The 20,823-nt window shown below is 39.9% G+C and overlaps 1 protein-coding gene across 1 annotated transcript in view; it reads left to right on the top strand.

The window, feature by feature from the left end:
• TMEFF1 (transmembrane protein with EGF like and two follistatin like domains 1) overlaps positions 1-20,823 on the top strand; it is a 123,651-nt gene that overhangs the window by 98,422 nt on the left and 4,406 nt on the right. The window contains exons 5-8 of the mRNA XM_069852988.1: positions 758-854; positions 13,402-13,550; positions 14,407-14,472; positions 17,132-17,255. Of these exons, the coding sequence (XP_069709089.1) occupies positions 758-854; positions 13,402-13,550; positions 14,407-14,472; positions 17,132-17,255 (436 nt within the window). The remainder of the gene's footprint in view (positions 1-757; positions 855-13,401; positions 13,551-14,406; positions 14,473-17,131; positions 17,256-20,823) is intronic.

The following is a 20,823-nucleotide window of genomic DNA, read 5'->3' as shown; positions in this document are numbered from 1 at the left end:
AAAAATAGGAGTAACTAATGGTAGTGAAACAGTAAGAGTTTAATTTATTTCTGTTTTACTTGGTGAAGAGTTTTGATGTCTATGTCAAACAGTAATATTGGTGCAGATGGTCTTAGATTCAGAATATTTGAGATATTAATTTTATGTTTAAGGGGACATGGTATTTCTACCAGTTTCTTGTTAAGATTACTTTTTTCTTCTAGTTTTATACAACTAATCTGAGTAATGTGGAAAATATATCACAGCATATGTGATATGCAAGTTCAGTCTAATCCTGTCATTGGAAAGAGGAAGAGGAAAAACTGTAAGCAGTAACCTTGCATAAGAATATCTGTAATTAAAGACTGTCAAAGAAAATAGCATTCACATCCCCACTGTCTAATATTCAAAGACATTAAAAAGCACAGGGGTTACACACTATCAGGGCTAATTAAGCTTAAATGTGACCGGGACGCATGTCAAAGCTGGGTTTGTGTCTGATAAGGCAAGAATAAATACAAATCACTGAAATAAGAATAAAGGAAGAGTCAATCAATTTAGCGTTAGTGTTTTCAGGCATGCTTTCTTGTCACTGGTACAGTTCTACCAACCTGCAATTGCCTGATTTTGAAAAAGGGAGCACTATTAAGGTTAATAGCTTCAGTATATGATAACTTCATGTTGACGATATACCTGAAGGCAAATGGATTTAGATAAGCAAAATCAGAGCTTGATATGAAAGTCATGCTTTCTGTTAAAAACACCTTATTTTTTTCAGAGTATGAAGGATCTGGGACAGAAGTTCAGAGAAAACACTCAAAATGTGGAGTTTGCAAATATAGGGCTGAGTGTGATGAAGATGCAGAAAATGTTGGGTAGGTAATAAATTTTCCTTAACAAAATCACAGAATTGTTTAGAATATTAAAAAAAGGTAGTATGGGATCATCTGCTTGACTGTGGTTGTTCCTGCTTGTTGAAGCTTTATTACTGTCCAATAATAATGTGTTTGATAAGTGTCTATAAATACTAAACCATCTACAATTGCAAGATAAAGGGAGAAAACAACAAACAACTATATTGGAGATGCTTTATCAAATATTTTTTCAAACAAAGGACCTTGGTTTATTTTACCTTGGCAACAAAAAAACCTGAACCAAACAGGAATGAAAAAGAAATACTGATAATTCATCTCAGAGATTTTTTTTTCTTTATGTTCTGCTTGCTCATAAAGTATTATAGGCAGTTGTTTCCATCAGTGTAAAGCCTGAATCTAAACATGATGTCGAACTGGGGACCTGAATCAGTCCTTCTTCCAAACTCACTATGCCACTTGACCTCCTGCAGGCACCAAGAGGAAAACTGATGAAATGTACCAGTTGCTGACTGATCAAAAGATAAGAGTAATTTAAAGACAATCCAAAATTCACAAGCCAATACACCTAATTTCCCTACTCGAGATGCTCAATGGTTAGACTATACCCCAACTGTCTAAGCTGTCTGTAGGTGGCCGTCAGAAGGGGCAGAGACATCATGGGGGAGAGGGCTCCTTTAGACAGCCCTGTGAGGCATTAAGGTTTATTGGGATGTAAAAGAGTCCCATGTAATTGATGAGGTTTTTTTTTTTAATCACAGCTGTTCTCCTGGCAGTGGCTTGTAGTAGGGAAGGAGCTTAACAAGGGTCTGGGCTAATGGCAGGTGACAGGGTTGCAGCTGTAGAGACAGCTCATAAAGATGTTTGAGAAACATGCAAATGGTACATTTTTGTGTACATGGAGGGAACAATATCTCAGAATAACAGTGCCTAAACACTGCTAAACGGGAGTAGCATCGCTCTCCCTTCTCCTGTCTTCCAGCTGGGATCCATTTCACATTGAAATATGAATTAATTGCATGAGGTTTTATTATGTGATATCGGCATGAAGGCATGTGAGGCAGCAGCTTAGCAGTAATATTCAAGATGTGTATTCAAGATCAAATCATAGCATACAAGGGAAACCAACATGGTAATAGTATTCACGAATACTAGAATGATACTTCACATTTCATAAAATGTCGTAGTACCAAAGCAGGCTTTCTCTTTTTGTGGAGAGACAAATGAGCTGTACCTGCTTTTTATAATACTAATAATTTTCTGCAGTATTGCCTTGGTCTCTTTCATTTATGATTGGCAAGATAGGTATAGATTTGTTATATGCACTGAGATATGTTCTTGGCTTTGGAAAATAAATCCTGAAGCATTTGGCTTCAGTAAAAGCTTATCTATTCATTCTGCATGTGTAGAGTTGGCATTCCTGTGGGTATGTAGTATCTATTAGAGAGTTAGGATAAAGCTCTGGAGAGTGGAAGATTTATTCCATACATACTACTCACATAAAATGAAGCCATACTCCCTCTTCTCGATAACAAGAGGAGAATGCTCTTTTGCCTCAAAGATTTCATTAATTAGTCCTCATTAAAAAAATATGTGGAAACAAAAATTTTTATGTAGAAGACTCTCACAAGTTAAAAAATATTCCCATGAGGATTAGTCACAATCTATCAGATCATTTTTTCAATTTTGTCAGTTTTCCAAACTTAATAATTTAATTTCACTTTTTTTTTTGCCAAGTACCTTTTATAGTAATCTTTAATAATATTCCCTGCCTGGTTAGACTTAGATTAAATAGGTCTCTGTTAACATAGATTGCCTTCATAAGGTTGATTTGGACAAGTCACGTAGGAAGTCGCAGACTTGCTTAAGTATAAGTTAGGAGTTGGCTTGTTTTTCCCTAAAATCAAAACAATTATTTACCTGCCAGAAATAAGATGGTATTGAAATCTGTTTCTGAAACTCTTGTAGAGCACCCCTTAAGAGAATGCTTTTAACGTCTTATTCTTACTCCTTTTGCTGTTGTTTCAACGTGTTTTTTTTAACCTCATGAAATTCTATCATGATGTATAAAATACTGGCAGCAGAAGTACCTTGCATCAAACTGGTGGTAGAAACACTGCTAGGCTCATATTATTGTTTGATTTAATTTTGCACAATTCTACAACCAATATCAATTCTGGCAAATCACAGAAGCACCCTATTTTCATAGATATTCTGTCTTGATTTCCCTTTTTAAGGCGTGAGTATGGCCAGGCCATTGTAATTTTTTGGATAGTGGGTTAATGTCTACTGAACCACAAACTAGAAGTCCATTTAATTCCATTCAAGTAGACTTCTTAGGCCTGGGGAGCCCTTGCTTGAACTTCGTGATGTCAAAACAAGTACTTAATAGAAGTCATCCACATGATTACAGAAGATATTTATGTGGATTTTGCTTCATGATAGTAACTCAATGAGTTAGCTGAACTGTGTACTGACGTTCGGTAGATAATCTCAAGCCATATTCACAAGGTGCTGTATGACACTTAGAGTAAATATGCAATGCTACATTTTTTCATCCTCTTTTCCAAGCTGTGCATTGTGACACCTTACAAACATCAGCTCCTTCTGCTCTGAGTGCCCTTGAGAAGGAAGACAGTATCTGTTCTCCTGTTTTTGAACAGAGAAACTGGGAAACTATGTTACAGATAAAATGATTAGCCTATGAACAGGCAGTGAATTGGTGGGAGGGGAGACGTCCACAGTGTTGAGTGGTTTGAGGTAAATGAGCTGGCATTAATGAGCCAGCTCAGGACCCATGAACTGGTCAGCCAGGACAGCCTGGAGTACAGAACAGGCAGATTTTCCCCTGGTAACAGAAGGATTCTGCTATAGAGAGTTTTGTTCCATACAGATGGTGGTTCATCTTTTGAGCCTGGAAAGATGTTGGAGTCCTATGCAAAAAATTTTGGCACCTGACAGTTTCAATGAAAATCATAGGATGATTCATGTAACGAAGAAGCAGGAGCAAGACCATAGGGGCAACCTCTTATCATTTCCTGATGTTTAGGGTTGGATTTACTGATGTTGAAACAAGTAATTTCTTCTTGGAGGTGCAAATTGGCGTGAGTGGCAATGGGCACAAGTTGGAGCATGGTAAATTCTAATCTGAGAGAATGGAAAATGTTTTCACCATGAGGGTGGTCAGACACTAGGACGATATATCTGGTGAGGCTATGGAGTTTCCATCCATGAGGATGGTCTGTACTTATCAAAACAGAGCGCTGGGCCAGGTTTGAGCAGTGGGTTGGACTAGATGACCTCTATACATCCCTTCAAGCCTAAATTTTTCTGTGTAGTTACCAAATCTTGGTGCTTTTTAAAAGCAAATTTAAGCAAGTTCGGTTGGACACAGCTGTGATGCACTCCGTGTTAAAAGTTAGTGATTTTAAATTTTTATTGTTCTTCAGTTGTGTTTTCCCCATTGAAAAAGTTACAAATTTTTAGTTTTCATGATTGACATTAAAGCATTGTGGCTGTCTCAGATCAAAGTTGCTACATATGCTTTTATTACAGAAGATCACAAATAGTCTGAAGACTTAAGGCTTTGCACTGAGTTTTAGATTTGTATCTTCATTTGATTTCTCAGAAACATTATCTATCTAAACCAGAAGTGGTTACAATGCATAGTAAGTTGAATGCAAAAATATAAGCAATTTTATAATTTCCACTGCCTCTTCCAAATGTTTCGATGTTGATTTTAAGTGGACTGATTGAGACAAAGAAATAAAGTCTGAGAAGGTGGCTGTTGTAAACAGCATGCCATACTTAGAAAATTAGCATTCAACGTATGGAAATCAGTATGTTATTCCTTTATAAACATGCAAAAAGGAATTGGGTTGAGGAAACGTCACAGAAATCATGGAATGAGTCGTAGAGTATAGGATGGTTTGGATTGGAAGGGGCCTTAAAGATCTTCTAGCTCCAAACCCACTGCCATGAGCAGGGGCATCTTCCAGCAGCCCAGGCTGCTCAAGGTCCCATCCAACCCGGCCTCGAACACCTCCAGGGATGGGGCAGCCACAGCTTCCCTGGGCAACCTGTGCCAGGGCCTCCCCACCCTCAGTGTGAAGAATCTCTTCCTAATGTATAGTCTAAATCTTCCCCTATCCAGTTTAAAGCCATTCCCTACCATCCTATCACTCCATGCACTTGTAAAAAGTCCCACCCCAGTATTCTTGTAGCCCCCTTCGGGTACTGGAAGGCTGCTATAAGGTGCCACTTGAGTGATCATCTTGTTCTCTATCTTACGCTCAGTAACAACCTTCCTTTCCTTTGGTCCCTAGATGCATGGAGTAAAGTTCATTAATTTTGGTTTAAAATGTCTTCTTTGTTTTGTTGGGTTTTTTTCTCTTTGATAAGGAAGTAATTAACTGAAAAATAACCTCACTGCAAAAGCTCAAATGTGTCATGTTCTCAGTTTTACTATATTTTGGTTTTTGACAGATGAAATGTGGAAATGAGATTCTGAGCACATTCAGTCTTTTTTAATAGGTGTACTATGCTGTCAAAGATCTGTTTTGACTCATAATGTAGATTTTTCAAGGAAGATTGACATCTGATCCCAAAGTAGACCTTTTGAGATTAACATTTTACAACATTTACTTTGGAAAGAAAATATGTCTCAGCAACATTTAGATTCAACTGGCCTGTAATTTACATAGTGTCTGTCTTCACAATGGCCAAAGCAGAAATTCCAAAGTGTAGGTATTAACACTTAAAAATACCAATATGGACATCTTAAGGCCCCAGTCTTCCTTGTCTACCTAACTTGTCTTCCAGGGAAAGATTTGCTCTGTTTGAAGTACAGCATAGTTTTTTTCACTCATTTACTGTAGCAAATCTTTTTTTTTTTTTTTTAACCTTTTTAGGGTATGATATCGTATTTAGGTTTTCATAAGGAAGGGTATCTTAATCCCGTGTAAATGCAATCCACAGCTTTCTGGTCCAGCAGGAAAAGATCCTAAGTATCTGTGTGTGAAACAAAACACACAAACGTGAACAACAGAGGAAATGATTGTGTCATGGGATTACTGGAATATGTAAAACTGAGTTACAAGAAATCCTAATATGAAAGGAGTAGTATAATGGTCTTTTCACTATAATGACTCTTAAGAATAGGTCCTAGGTGGATAATAATCCAGGTCTGATTTTTAAATATATATTTTTAACAATCTTTGTGACAGTGTGTGCCAAATCTTTGAAGATTTTTGTGATTTAAGGGGTGAGGGAGTGTTAGGTCTCTTGTGAGAACAAGCATCAGTTCAGCGCGTATGCTGCTAGAAGCTTATTGCAGTTAGGAACTAAATCTCCAGAGTGGTCAGAGAAAGCCATGCCATGAAATTTAAAAAAAGGGAATGAAGATATGCCTGGAAAGTAGCTGAAGCTTATGGTGTTTAAACCTTACTTCAGTTTTTATCTGAAAGAATTGCACACAAGGGGAGAAACGTCAAATGAAAGGTAGTCCTTAACTGCAATTGCAACACCCTTGTGATTTCAGTTCACCTAAATTTATCCCATCAAGCATGCACTTACCCATCTGTGTACATTTCACACACTTTGTTTTATTCTAGTGTTTCCATTTTACATTTGTAAACAGATGTGCCAATAAAAGGCTGAGTAGCTGAGGAAGCTTACTGTTGCTTTCAGCTGCTGGGAAGGGGTAGCAAGCAGCACTCTCTGTAATGCCAGGCCAGAAAAATACAGTCAGGAGCAAATCCCAGATGGACACAAAGGAAGCAGCATGATCTGTTGGTTGGAAATGCTTGCCTTGCTCCATGGTTAAGCCCACTCCACAAATCTGTAATCCTTTTCTTTTTCTTGTTTTTCTTCTTTTTTTGAATCTACTGTGGTTCTTAACCATACAGAACTTCCAACAAACCATGAACACCTTGAAGCCTGAAAACAAGAAGGAGCCTTGAAATGTGTTCTCATCTCTGGGGATCTAATTAATTTACTGATAGCAGTTACTTACAGCCTGAGCTCGTTTCAAATGTGCCACATCATTTTACTAAATACGTTTTCTTTGTTGCACTTAGTAGCCCCTAATAAATGAGCTGTATGTTCTCATTTCTTATTTATTAAAAACACATAAAATTTTTGTTTGGTTTAATTATAACACTTCATACTTTCCTGAAATTCAAATGGTTTTCTGTTTAACTAATGGAGTTAATGAACATGGAACTTCTCAAGGCACGTTGTCGCTAGCAGTCTAGTGCTTTTTTTCTTAGGATATCAGCTCTCTGATGACAGGTGATAAAATTAAGGTTTTTTTCTCTATACCCCAGTACATCAAGAAAGCACCTAAACATGTCCTACTGATGTTCCATGGTTAAGAGAGAGAAAAGATCTGTTTACAACACTGAGCAGCAACCCTCTCCAGAAAGACATCTACTTGGAGAATTAGCTACCTGTCTCTATCCTTTTAGTTAAAACCAATAGGAAGATTATAATGAAAAAACTCTTGTAGTGCTCTGACTCCTTTTATCCCAGTGTGACTTTTACAACAAGCTGTTAGAGCAAAAACTTGAAGCACTCATTCACTTCCTTCTGATATAAAGCACCGAGCACTTTCAAGTTGTCCTTAGTACGTGATTGTGTTAAGAGACTTTTTTCTAAAATGACTAATTTTTTTCTTCTGAAGGTTGTGCTGATCAGCCATACATCAGGCTGAAGGAGCCACTTGGTAGTAGATTTTCCAGGGACACCAGGCAGGATTGTGTTGTCAAACACATGCAAAGGTCAGCAGCAGAGCCGCAGCGGTGTTCAAGCTGTGGAGCCTTCGTTCAGCTCCAAGCAACGGTGGCAAAACATGAAGTATTAGTAGTAGGGCTACGATTTTGCTGTAGTCTTGTCTTGTACTGGGCTATGGTCATTGAGTTACCCAATGTGGTATAGCCTTGGCAAGCCTGAGTGAAGGCTAGCACTTTGAAAAAGCAACTGGGGGAACAGAGAGGCCTTTAATTGTAGGGGTTTTTAATGTTATTTTTTTATGCAGGCTTTGCTGTCCTTATGCTGACTTCTCAGCTCAAGATCAGCTTCACACGGTACTTTATGCTTGCATCGCTGCAGAACTTCACATGGTTGCTCCTGGAAGTTACTCCAAAAAGCAGAAATAAATAATTGAAAGCTAGGAGAAAGATACTAGGATGTTTTAAAAGCACTCTGATGTTTTTGTTTTGCAAGTTTTCAAAATAGTTATTTTCTCTCCGAAAATTTGCATTACTTTGGATATTCTTTTACAAGATCTTTTCTAATTCCCTTGTGGTGTCACTCCAGAGGAATAAACGTACCAGTTAGAGCAGCATTTGCCTGAGGAACAGGGCTCAAGCTTCTGTGCTGTCTATCCACGTGTGACACCAGGAGTGTCACTGACTGCTCTGTAAGCTGGCTGCTCTCCTCAGCTGTGGTTGTCCCGTACCCACTTCCCGGTCTGCTTGCAGCACGGAAGCAGCTCAGACCTAACTTTGAACCTCAGTTTCTCCAGACTTGAAAGTTAAATACAAGCTATTGTTCTGCAATCATTTATGAGTGACATCATCGTATGCTATAGACTCTGTGGGGTGCATCAGCCATCCAAACTCAGACCAGCCTTTAGCGTTTGTGAAAATATACTGAGGGCTCAAAGTAGCAGTGTTTAAGAGGTTCTAGATAGCTAATATCTCACATAAGAAATTAAGTTTCTAAATCTAAGTGGTTTCCTATTGTTACAAATACTGTTGTGTGATAGATACTATTTTATTCTTTTTTCCTTTTTTAATTTTTTTTTTAATTGCAAACCAGACATTTTGGTACATTGTAATTTTACTGTGCACTTACCTGATCACATCTGAAAGCTCATGCTTAAAGCACGCTTTGTTTTTATTTCTACTGCTAATTAGGGATGAAAGTGCATCTTATTTCTGTTATATTCTGTAAGGAATAGAATGACAATATTACCTAAAAATCAGTTAAATATATTTAAAGCTAGAATCAAAGCTGTAATGTTGTGTCAACAAAAGCGGGATAATGTTTAAATATGTCTTTAAAGTGAATAGAAGTTAAGGTGAAAAGTTCTGTTCAAAGTACCTTTCATATATGGGTTAAAATCCTAACCTAAGCCCTGCTGATACAGGCTTTCCGATGCTTTGTGCTTTATAAAAGCATCTCCTGTTGCATATTATTTCCCTACTCTCCAATTGTGTAGTCTAATATTTTCATGCTGGGTACATGTTCACGTGGAACTATATTGTTTTAAAATTTTGGGTGAAGTTGTGTAGTCGTGGGTAAGAAGGTAAGAGGCTAAGACCTGAAAGAGGCTAAGTTGGGAAGCGTCCTAATTCTCCAGTTTGTCACAGGCTTCCAGAGAACAAAATGTTGAAATACCTTTAAAAACATTGCCTCCCTTTGCCTCTGAAGCCAGGTTTTCAGGCTAGCCCCTGTACCAGGCTGGTGGCCACCATGGCTGCTGCTCATCAGTCATTCAGGCCAAGTCATGCTGGAAGGTGTCCGTAGTTGTATGGCCAAGCTGGAGAAGGTGGACGCAGCACTGGTGGGAGCCAAAGCAGAAGTGAAAATAAGTGCTTAAGAGGTGGGATATTGGGAATTTTACAATTAGATTCTTCTCTCTCTTCCTGGATGCCCTCCTTGTGCTTCTCCTGCTTTTCCCCACTCCTCCTTCATGATTTCAGCTTATTCCTGCCCTCCCTTCCTGAGCAGCTCTTCATGTTGTCCTCTGCTCTCTTCACGCTGTCTTCTCAGCGTAAGTGGGTCTTGTCAGGGAACAAATGGGACTTCAGTTCTGTGTCCCCTTTCAGTCAACTGTGAAGAAAAACAAAGCCCGCAGCCTGTGATACCTCACACAGATTTCCCCATTTCCCTGCCTGCGAAACACAGCTCCCTTAAAATTTCTGCTCTTTGGGGCCCCTCTTTTTGCTCATGAACACTGTCTGCTGCATCTTCTCTCATACTTGTAAGGGCTGTGGGATGGTTCAGCCCCGTGGGTAGTCTTGGGCTTTGACTTCTGCCTGGCTTTTCAAGCCAAACTGCCTGGTGGAGGAATTTGTTCCCCTCAGGTGCCTGGATTATCTGTTATCTTTTTCTGTTGTCTGCCCTCTGTAGCTCTCCGACTTCAAGGTGTAACATATTTTCCGTATATCTTAGCAGGTTCATTTTGGGTATCTTCCAGCACATTCCTGAGCTGCTTTGTTGTTTCAGTCCGTTGTGGTGGTCCTGTCCTCTTGCAGGGACTCAGCTGTCAGTTTTGATGCGTTTGATGTGCAGCGTTAGAGCAGCAACTTGCTCTCCCACAGTTTTACCTTCCTTCACAAACACTGAGCAGGTAAAAACAACTTCCATTTCATGTTCTTTACTGAGAGCAGCACTCCCGCATTTCACTGCTCCCATCTCACAACCTGGTACTTCCAGCAGGCCTGTCTGTATTTTGGTTATAGTGCCAGCCAGCTATAAGTGAGGACAAATTCACTGCACCCCACATGGACTCTCGGATGGGTGCAGGTTTCTAATGCATGCTCCTGGCTCCCTCTTTGCCTCCCTCCTGACTCTGCAGAGGCCCTGCTCCCTTCAGAGCATCGTGCCCCTGCCACGTCCTCACCTTAACTCCTTGTCTTTCAGCCCTCTGAAGAGCTCCAGGCTTTTATGTTGGGGAGACCTCATCACTCTCTGCAACTACCTAAAAGGAAGTTGTGGAGAGGAGGGAGCTGGGCTCTTCTCCCAAGTGACAGGGGCCAAGAGGAGAGAGGGAATGGCCTCAAGCTCCGCCAGAGGAGGTTTAGGCTGAACAGTAGGAAAAAATATTTCACAGAAAGGGTCATTGGGCACTGGAACAGGCTGCCCAGGGAGGTGGTTGATTCACCTTCCCTGGAGGTGTTTAAGGGATGGGTGGATGAGGTGCTGAGGGACATGGTTTAGTGTTTGATAGGAATGGTTGGACTCGATGATCCGGTGGGTCTCTTCCAACCAGGTTATTCTATGATTCTATGATATGCCATTTGGTATCATGGTTACGGGAGACATAGCTAACAACATCAGGCAGATAATGGGGTGCTTGCCTGGGGGCGAACTTCCAAACCCCAACCTTTGAACTCTGAACTGCAGTCAGCATGGACTGGCTTTAAATTTAGGGTAATGCCCAAGCTAAAGAAAAGCATTCTATCCTGAATCCTTCAGTTCATAAAGAGTCATGAGACAGAGTCAGCAGCTGGGAAGCTGGTTGCGTGGTTTAGTCCTGCAGATCGACTGCTTAGACTGGGAAAGCAAGGACTTGGGCTCTGGAGGGAGCAGGTGTCCCAAAAGGCAGTGCCTTTGGACAGAAGGGGGCCTGGAAGGAGGATGGCATTGATCCTGGAAGCAAAGGCAGATCCTAGAGATTAGAGAGCAGGTATGTGTCCCACCAGCTGGCTGGATCTTTTTGAGCAGCCAGGGCCTCACCAGAGATTTGGTGTGCCTGCAGCCCTCCCGCCTGTGGGGAGAAAGCACGTACATCTGCCAGCTGGTCAGGGTCTGTTGTGCCAGCAGGGAACAGGTTGCAAGCCTCCAGCAACTCCCAGTGTCCAGACTCGCAGCGGGTGAGCTTCACCAACTCCCACCCCTGTCAGTCACCAGCTCTGTCCTGCTCCAATGACACAAAGCAGCTGCAAGCCCATTGCAGCTGGTCACTGAGCTTCAGTTGTTTCACACTGCTCCAGCACTTACAGGCGTGTCACAAGCTCTTCTCCTGTACATTTGTTTTGAGGTTTTTTCCCTGGTTTTAGATGTGAATTCTAAATGAATTTTAAAAAAATGTACATAGAAGAGGTTTTTAGAGGCAAGACTGAGAGTGTTATCAGAAAAACAGGGTCAAGAATTCACAACCACCTCCAAATCAAGCACTGGGCAATGCTAAGAAAGTAAGCATTTAACATTAGATGTTAAATCTAAACACAGCAAAGCATGGAAACATAAGCAGTTTCCAAGGAGTTTCAACTCTGGCCTGTAATGTCACCATAAGGAAGAAAAAATTCTTTCAAAAAGTCACCTGTTTGTCTCTAGCAATGACAAAGCCTCACGGTAATTATGCTACGGAGCTTGAATCATGACTACAGGTAGATTTAGAGTTGCTTGGACATAGAAATACAGCTGGAATTTGTCTGGAGATAGGAACACAAATATGTTCAAAATGTGACAAGGATGGATGCATTCAGACTGTGGTGGTTCCTGAGTGCTAGGCTGAGTGAAGGTATCTGTAAGCACATAGACAGTGTCGTACAAATAAGGACTAGCTCTCTGCATGTTTTTGTCAATAAATGTGCTCAGCTGCTGAGCCGTGAGCCTTTTATTTGCACATAGTAAATCCTAATAGGCCCCTCATTAGGCTTATTAGGCTTTACATCACATAGGAACATGTAAACAAAATACTGCTGCTTTTCCTGGGTCTAAAGTTTACGACTATTGCCACGTCTAGTAAAAAAATAATCATATGTTCTTTGTGTTGATATTTAGCGGATTCAGGAGTACTTTGAGGTAAGTCCCTAAGCTGCGTGGAGATTCATTACTGGGGTGGTTTTTCACTGTCAGTAGCTGCACTTAACAACCTGTTTATGCTGGAGATGGTTTTTTGTCTAGCACAGTCTGAAGTTCACGAGCATGAAATATTACTGTGAAAATTAGCATCTTTAAACAAAAGGTGCTCATGGAAAGAGAAATGAGGGAGAAAGGTAACTGGCCATCTTCCGTGTTTCTGCAGCATGAAATTAGATTCTGCTGCAACGTTTGTTACTGACTTGTTATTTAATTGTACCTGGAACAGGTAAGTTGTAGCTTTATCTAAGTCTTTGGCTGTCCTACATTTGAGTTGTTTGGAACCAGCTATGCTACGTCTTCAGTTTTCTCACATCTATTTTACAATCCCTAGTTGCAAATGATATGGAAAATGCTGTGTCTAAAACAACCCAAGTATCAATTGGATGCAATATGAAATAATTTTGATTGCCTAGTTTAAAATACATGTAATAAACTCACTGTTAATTTTCAAAGGTACGAATGAACGTCTTTCTGAAATGACAGTTAGCAAAGCGTGTTGACAGCATCTGAAATAGAAAAACTCCTTTTACTGCTTAACAGAAATGGGGGTCCTTTTTGTTTCCCTATAAGGGATGCTGATACCCTGCCAAAATGTATATTCATCTGGTTTTGTTCACGCTTGAGAACAGACACCACAAACTCTGTTTTTAATGTAGTAAATGTTCCTAGCAATGTGTTGTCATTTTTCAGGTGGTAATCAGTGAGATTAATATCATAGTAAAACTAGAAGAAGCATCAATACATAATTAAAAAGCACACTGAAGCATCTATTTGTAGTTTTGTACATTCAGCTTGGAAGCATCAGACGTCAATGAATTCTTCAGCATCCTCACGCAAGATCCTCTTTTCTCCTGGTATTAGTGTGTGAGCAAGTGTTTACTCTGGACTCAACCTGTCTTAGTTTTTGTTTGCTGGATGTCAATTTTGTTCTGCTGTATGTTTCATTTAACAGGTGTGTATGTAATATAGACTGCAGTGGATACAGTTTTAATCCTGTATGTGCTTCTGATGGAAGTTCTTATAACAATCCGTGCTTTGTTAGAGAAGCATCATGTCTGAGGCAAGAGCAGATTGACATCAGGCATCTTGGACACTGCTCAGGTAGGCTTGACTTTGTTTTCCTGATAAATGTAAATTCTGACATAAGCGGGTTTGGTAGAGCTTTCCCTTTTCAATTTTTGATCGGAAGTCAGTGATTCAGTTATCAGTGAACCCCCCCACCTGTCTTTTAGAGTTCCCCACACAAAGGTATATTTACATAGATATGTGCTGTGTTTACATTACTTTACTTTTGCTGCTGTTACTTGGAAAGACAGCAAAACATTTTAAAGGAATCTAAGCTATAGTCCAACAGGTCTTACTTGAGTGGCTGGTAAGAAGTAGGAGAGCAAAAGGAACAGCAGTGTGTAGATGTTCCCTCTTGCTGCTGTGGGCTGTACAATGTACTTTGAAGGTGAGTCAGTTTTGACCTCAGTTGCACAAACATTCATCCATTTCCTTTTCCCGGTGTTGGTCCATTGAAACCCTCTGTCTACCACCTTGTAGTTAATCATGTGCATGACTCTTCAGTTTTGGGGTCTTGCAGTTGAGACCTACTCATGGGAATAACAACTTTCCACCATCTCTTTGCTAGTTCCATCTAGATCTGTAGCTTGGACAGTTCTAAAACCGAAACAGATAGTCACCAATATAACCTAAGCCCATACACAGAAGACTTTTTAGTTCAAAAACTACAGGCTGAGGTATGACGTGTTGGTCTGGACACGGAGGTTACTGATGCAATTACTAACAAGATATGCTACCATCCAGCTTGTATGGGAGAAGCAATGTGGGAACGTGTCTAGTTACACTGCAATTAAAATCTTTCTTCGATTATTATTCTGGATTCTCAATGCTATACATGTAGTGGTCTGGAAATAAGCCTTTCCTAATAGCTATCCATGTATTTATCATCTAGAAACAGATGACGCAAACACAGCTGGAAAGAAAGACGACGGCATGCAGTATCGGCCAGATGTGAAAGGTACTGTGCTGACTTTATGCTCATTGGTTACAGTTTCACAAGAGGAGAATACAGAGCATGCAGGTCCTTTCTCAAAGCTGCCTACAGCTTTGATTTCTGTGACCGAGACAGGCCTGTGAACAGCTTCTTTCTTACAGCACAGGCGTTGCAGGGCTTGCAAGGAGGAGATGTGTGTGATTTGTGAGTTTTCCTGCTCTTTTTCTCTGAGATGCCCAGCAGCTCCACCACCCTACACAGTGGTCACAGGATTAGACTTTTCCCCTCTTCTCTCACAAGTAATAGCACTGCTATCTTTTCTGTTACCTCTGGTCTTTAGTATTTTCTGTCATTATACTTGTTTTGCACTCCCATAGTCTCCCAGACTAAAGCTACTCCACTATGGCTTTCAACATTCCTGGTGTTCTTCTTGAAAAGCTGTTCAGTGCCAAAAAGCTCCATGTATTTTTCTTCTTTCACAAATTCTCTTATTTTCACTCTTATCTACTTCACCAGTTGGAGTGATTTAATGTCAATTTTCACTTACATTATGAAGGCATAAAAGGCACCAAATGGAATATACATCTTATTATGTGATGTGATGAAACACCACTTTTGGTTCCTATTCAGAAGAAGTTACAGCCTTTTATTCATTGCATATAAATTGACCTGGAAATCTAGTTAGTGGAAAACACATTGTGTATAATTATTATTAATGTGTATAGCTTGAGCAGTCTCAAATTCAGCAAATGACGTTCACAGAGGGAGTGTGCCTTATGCAAAAAATGATTTTGAATTTTTTTTATGCAGTAGTCAGATTTTTTTAAGTAGTGAAAGACTAAGCTGAACTACCTTGTCTGACTTTTTTCTTCCAGGGTGGGAGAATAGTTGACACTTCTGTTTGCTTTTTCTTTTAATTCCCATGTGTGACTCATTACACCGTGTTCTCTGAATATATGATACCCTGTAGTCTGTGGAACCACAACCACGACAGTCTTCTCCTGCAGTGCAAGTGGCTACCTTAAGTTACATCAAAAAGGTCTCTCTTCGTGATGCAGCTCTCTTGCTGGTTTTGTTGTGTCAAGAAGGGGCATCAGGGTTTCAGCTTTTGTGCATGTTTCTTCCTTCTGGGGAAGAATCTGGACTCTTATATCCAGTCACTCTTTCGAGGCTCTTACACCAGTTAAATCTTTCATTTTTGAATCTCTGAAGAAGTCTAGCAGGCTCTTCAGTTTGAAAAAAGTACCTGTCAGTAAGTGGGTAAATGTCTGTTTTACAGCAGGAATCAACACCTTGCTTAAACCAAGTTTTGCCTCTGACTTGGGTGGCTGGGGCTACGTGGCTGCCTTCCAGGGGACACATCTTGCCTCACATTCTGTATTAGTATGTACATTAAAACCAGACACGGCGCAGCTCTCTGAACAGACTAATATAATTGCGTGTAGCTAATTACTAGCCTCTGACTGGGATCAGATGCAACAGTAATTAACATTTCGGAGAAGACATGAATTTTGAGATGAGCCATCCTCACTTTTCTCCTTAGATATACCACAATGTAGTCTGTTTTAACAGGCAGGGGTGGAATATTGTCAGTATTTATCTATGTTCTTCCCTTGTATTAAGTCTTCTATATCTTTGAAGCTCAACCTGAACCAGCAGGCTTTCTTATATCTGAAAACTCTAATAGTTACCTGGAACAAATTAGAAAATGTTACAGAAAATGTTCAGGGAAAACCTGAAAGAGCAGCATGCCTTTTTTTTTTTTCTTATATAAATACATTCTCTTTCTTGCTGGTGTTATTTCAGATATCTGCAATTGTGTAAGAGATTTCTTCTTCACGGTCCCTTTTTGCTTTGCACCTGCAGTTCATTATAATATTGTGTTTGTGAGGCTATAGTCTATTGCCATGGAAATGAACATAATTCCACAATTGTGCTCACATCTTTAGATTCCTGCTCTTCAGAGAAGTTCATTATGAACAATCAAATTCTGTATTTAGAACTTTTTTACAGAACAACTTTGAGGAAAGAATGCTTGAAAATGAAGGCAGCTTTAGATAGTTCTAGTAATGCGACAGCAGCATGGAAGTTGTTGGTGCTGTGCTGGGCTGACCTGGACAGCAACTAAGCACCCACCAGCCACTTACTCAATCAACCCAGCCATCCCCACAGCAAGATAAGGGAGAAACTCTGAAGAGCAAACACTAGAAAAACTCCTTGGTCCAGATAAAGGCAGTTTAAGAAGAAGGGAATAAAAAGAGAAAAGACACAGGCAATGCTAAAGCTGTCACTCACAACTTTCCTCCAGCAGACTGATGTCCAGACAGTCTCTGGTTAAGTCACCATCCCTGAAGGTATTTAGACAGCTTGTAGATGTGATACTTAGGGACATGGTTTACTAGTGAACTTGTCAATGTTAGGTTTGCATTGGACTTAGTGATCTTAAAAGTCTTTTCCAACGTAAACAATTCGGTGATTCTATGTCTCTGAGGATCATTTTTCAGTGCAGTACATCCTGGCAAATCTCTGTAGATGCCTCTGAAACTTCACTCTTAAGCCTTTGCTTTATTATTCTGTATTCCTGTATTCACTACAAGATTTAAGGGCATGTTATTCATGGTTGAGATTTTTTAATGAATATGACAGAGCCATTTATAATTGTTAATGTATATTTCTTTTTAAGACGCCAGTGATCAAAGAGAAGACATTTACATTGGAAACCACATACCTTGTTCAGAAAACTTCAATGGCTACTGTATACATGGAAAATGTGAATTCATTTATTCCACGCAGAAGGCTTCCTGCCGGTAAGTCCTGCACGCCTCCCAAATGTGCTTGAAATTGCTGTAAAGCTTAATCAAAATGCTCTCTAGACATAACTACAATGTGTGTCAGTTTGCAGTTGTCTAAGCAGTGGCACAGGACCTGTGTCCCTATGCTGTGGGCAGCACCCAGCTGCTCCGGTTGTGCGAGAGATGTTCTCAGAGGAAAGGCTCAGTCACTCAGGTGGTTCAGAAGCTGAATCCCTCTGAGGACTGTGGCCTCAGTTTTGTCTGCTTATTTTAAGCTGCTAAATCCTATCTAGATCTGGAAGGGGCAGCTCATAAAAACTGTCTTTGCCTTGCATAACTTCTCTGTACGACTGCTCTTTCCCCATTGACCTCTCAGTCTGTTCTTGTGCCGTCTATATATTCTGTTGCTCTTATCCTAAACTCTCCCCAGAGTATCAGTATCTTATTTTTAACCTTTATTACCCTTCTTCAGAATCATAGGCTTCATCTATGGAGTATAAAATTACAAAATATTCTTTAGCTCGTATTTTTGGTCTACAGTATAATCTATCAGCTCAGTGCAATCTGTATTATGTCACTTAGTGTTTCCTAGGAAATCTGAGTGTTCTATTTTATTTCATTAGCTTCCAGCTAATGTTTTCTTTACATTTCACCAACTAAATTCTGCCTCTTTGTTTTCTTTAAAAAATAAAATTAACTTTAGAAGTTATTTATAGAAAAAAAGCCCCTTCTTAATAACATGGAGTGCCCTACTTATCAGGATGTTTCAGTCCTGAACTTTTATCTTTCAGGCTTGTAGTTTCAGATTAATGTGGTTGAAGATGCTATAACTCTTTGCTTCCCTTTGCTTTGGAAACTTCAGCTGTAAATCTATTAGATACTACCGCATTTTCTCCCTTGATCTTTATTGATCAAGGATATTTAGAGTTTTTTCCACTGCCAAGACTTAAACATCTCAAAGCTTATACTATTCCTCTTCCCGTCCGAGCCCATTTCTTGTTTATTTTCACCTTTCCAGTAGGACTTACTTGTTTTTCTCTTTTTTCTAACCAGAACCAAGAGAGCTCAAGGTGGCTTTGGTTCCTGTGGGAACTGGGTGCGTTCCCAACATCATCTTGATGGGCATTAAGCAGCACTGTTTAATCACAGTATTATTTTGATCTAGAGTTGTATTTAACACAATTAGTGATGGATATGAAGTAGAATTATTTGAAGGAAAACATTCCTGGCTGAATTAACTGATTTTTTTATTAGAATTTTTCTCTGGATAGCGCCAGTCATATAGTCCTTTATCCATTTATGATTCAATTCCTATTCGGTCATTTAAATATTTATTATTACTCTTCTAATTACTGGTAAGCAATGTTTTGATGATTTTCATTATTGTACTGTCCCTTTAAATTTTATTTTATAATTACATTTACTATTACTGCCTTCAGTTATTTATTTAAACAGCCTGAACAGTATCTCAGCACTGGACTGAGCACAACAAATCTCACATGGTTGCAGTCAAGAATTTCTGACTGTCAGTTCTTAACGCTAAGTATCAGACCTCCTTTGGGATTTTTTTTGGTCTTGTATTTTATGTGCATTTCCTACTAGAGCAGAGTTATTAAGGAAACAAATTATTTCTATTAGACAAGAATCTGCTGTAATAATCATGCACTTCTACCCAAAAAAAAAAAGAAATCTCTTTCTCTAGCAGGGAAAATATGATGATGAAAGCTAGAGGCAGGTTGTTATTTTCAAATGCTTTGTATTCTCTTACAAATCTAGTGTACACACTGTTTAATTTGGTCCTCGTTTCCTGGTACTGATGTATTGGAGGTATCAGGTGATGTACAAAACTGAATACCTGAGCAGAGCAAATTCTGATTTTCAGTTTCACTGAGGGCAGTGAATCTCCTTGCTCGTTGTACAGCAGCCCTCCAGCACTGCCGGCAGGCAGGTGGGAGGAAAGTTTTGTAACAGTCAACTGCAAAATATTTAGTTTAACAGCCTTTGCACAGCTAGGATCTGGTCTGTCTCCCGCTGCCCTCCTTATGCGGTGCAGTTCTGCTGTGTCCTTCTGTCAGGCTGCATCAAGGAGGCGCAGTTCAACCCCCTGCAAAGAAATCTAAACTTCTTTATGCCAACTCAATTAATTGACTGATCAGCATATTTTGATAAATCCGTGCCGACCTGTACTTATCTTGCTAGTATATTAATGCTGTATTATGCTGTGTGGTAGTGCAGCAGAATGCTTTAAAATGTTTGAGGTGCCATAATATAGTTCCTAGTACTTCAATCCACCACCATTATAGTTATTATCACAATTCAATCCACCACCATTACAGTTCTTATCACAAGCACTTCTTTCTTACAGTATTTCTTGACTCTCCATTCAATATTTCTCAGAAATAACTTCCTGTCACTTCAGAGTTTCTGAGGAAATATCTTTGATTACTTGTGCCTTGTCACCTTTGTTTTGCTTCCTCTGCTCTAAAGCAATTCTTGCATTGATCACACTATTACTATCTTTAATGAAAACAAAAAGCAAAATAACACTGAGAATTCCATCGCTCTCACTAGCAAGGAGTCCTCTACCTTATTGATTCTTTTTGCATGTTTACCAACAAGTTCCCCATTGTCTTCCTTCTTGTACGCTGATATGTGCTTCTCTTGATTCCTTCCGAGCCATCACCAAGCTTACTGACAGTACACGAGGACTTTTCCTTAATAACTCTGCTCTTACTGGAACTTGTTTCATGCCTGAACCAAAACTCTGTACAGAGCAGCTCATGGCTGGAGAAAGTAGAGTCACAAGATTATGAACATGCAAACCCTAGCCGTTATCCCTGCGTGCAAAGGGGGATTAGGATTTGCATTAGCAGTTGTAGGAAGGTCTGTGGAGCAATTATTTCATTCCTCCAAACAGAATAAATTCCTGCCCTAGCACAAAGCTTTTGGATGCATGAGATCAATTCTGTGCTGCGTTCAGGCTTATCTGATCCAGTTTACAGAAGGATTTTTTTCTCTTCCTGCCTCTATTTGTTTTCCAGCTTTCTACGGTAGAGCTAGAGGCCAGTTGTATGATTCAGTTGCCCTTACTGATGCATTTCACATCAGTCGCTGTCAAAGGATTGTTGTACAAGAAACTTGCTTAGGAATGCAAGTGGTGGCGTTGGATTCAGTGGACTCCAGCTCAGTTTCTCTTACCTTTCCTTGCTGGGCTCCAGCCTCTCTTGCCTTGCTACATAAATTGCTCCAGAGTATGTTTCCACTCACACCTTCACCACATCTCGTGTTCCCTGAACATGTGTTGCTGATCAGGAGTATTGACCTAACTGCTTCTTTGCTTAGGCAAGCAACCATTTAGAGTAACCTCTTCTCTTCTGTATCCAGCCATTTCTCCTCACCTCTGGCCAATTTTTATGTATTCTTCCATGAACTCTGACTTGAAGAGTTGTGGGCTGCTTCATTTCCTAACCCAACCTCCATGAAATTTTGGTTTGGTGACAAGGCAGGAGGGACTCTCTTACTCAACATGTTTTGCAGGATTCCACTTCTGTAGGTTGCAGCTTGAAAAGAGATCTTCCTTTTT

The sequence above is a fragment of the Phaenicophaeus curvirostris genome, chromosome 3 (genome assembly GCF_032191515.1).
Source record: "Phaenicophaeus curvirostris isolate KB17595 chromosome 3, BPBGC_Pcur_1.0, whole genome shotgun sequence".
In the NCBI taxonomy this organism is placed as follows: Eukaryota; Metazoa; Chordata; class Aves; order Cuculiformes; family Cuculidae; genus Phaenicophaeus; species Phaenicophaeus curvirostris.
The sequence above is the reverse complement of the archived record's forward strand: the minus strand, read 5'-3'. Positions and strand labels throughout refer to the sequence as shown.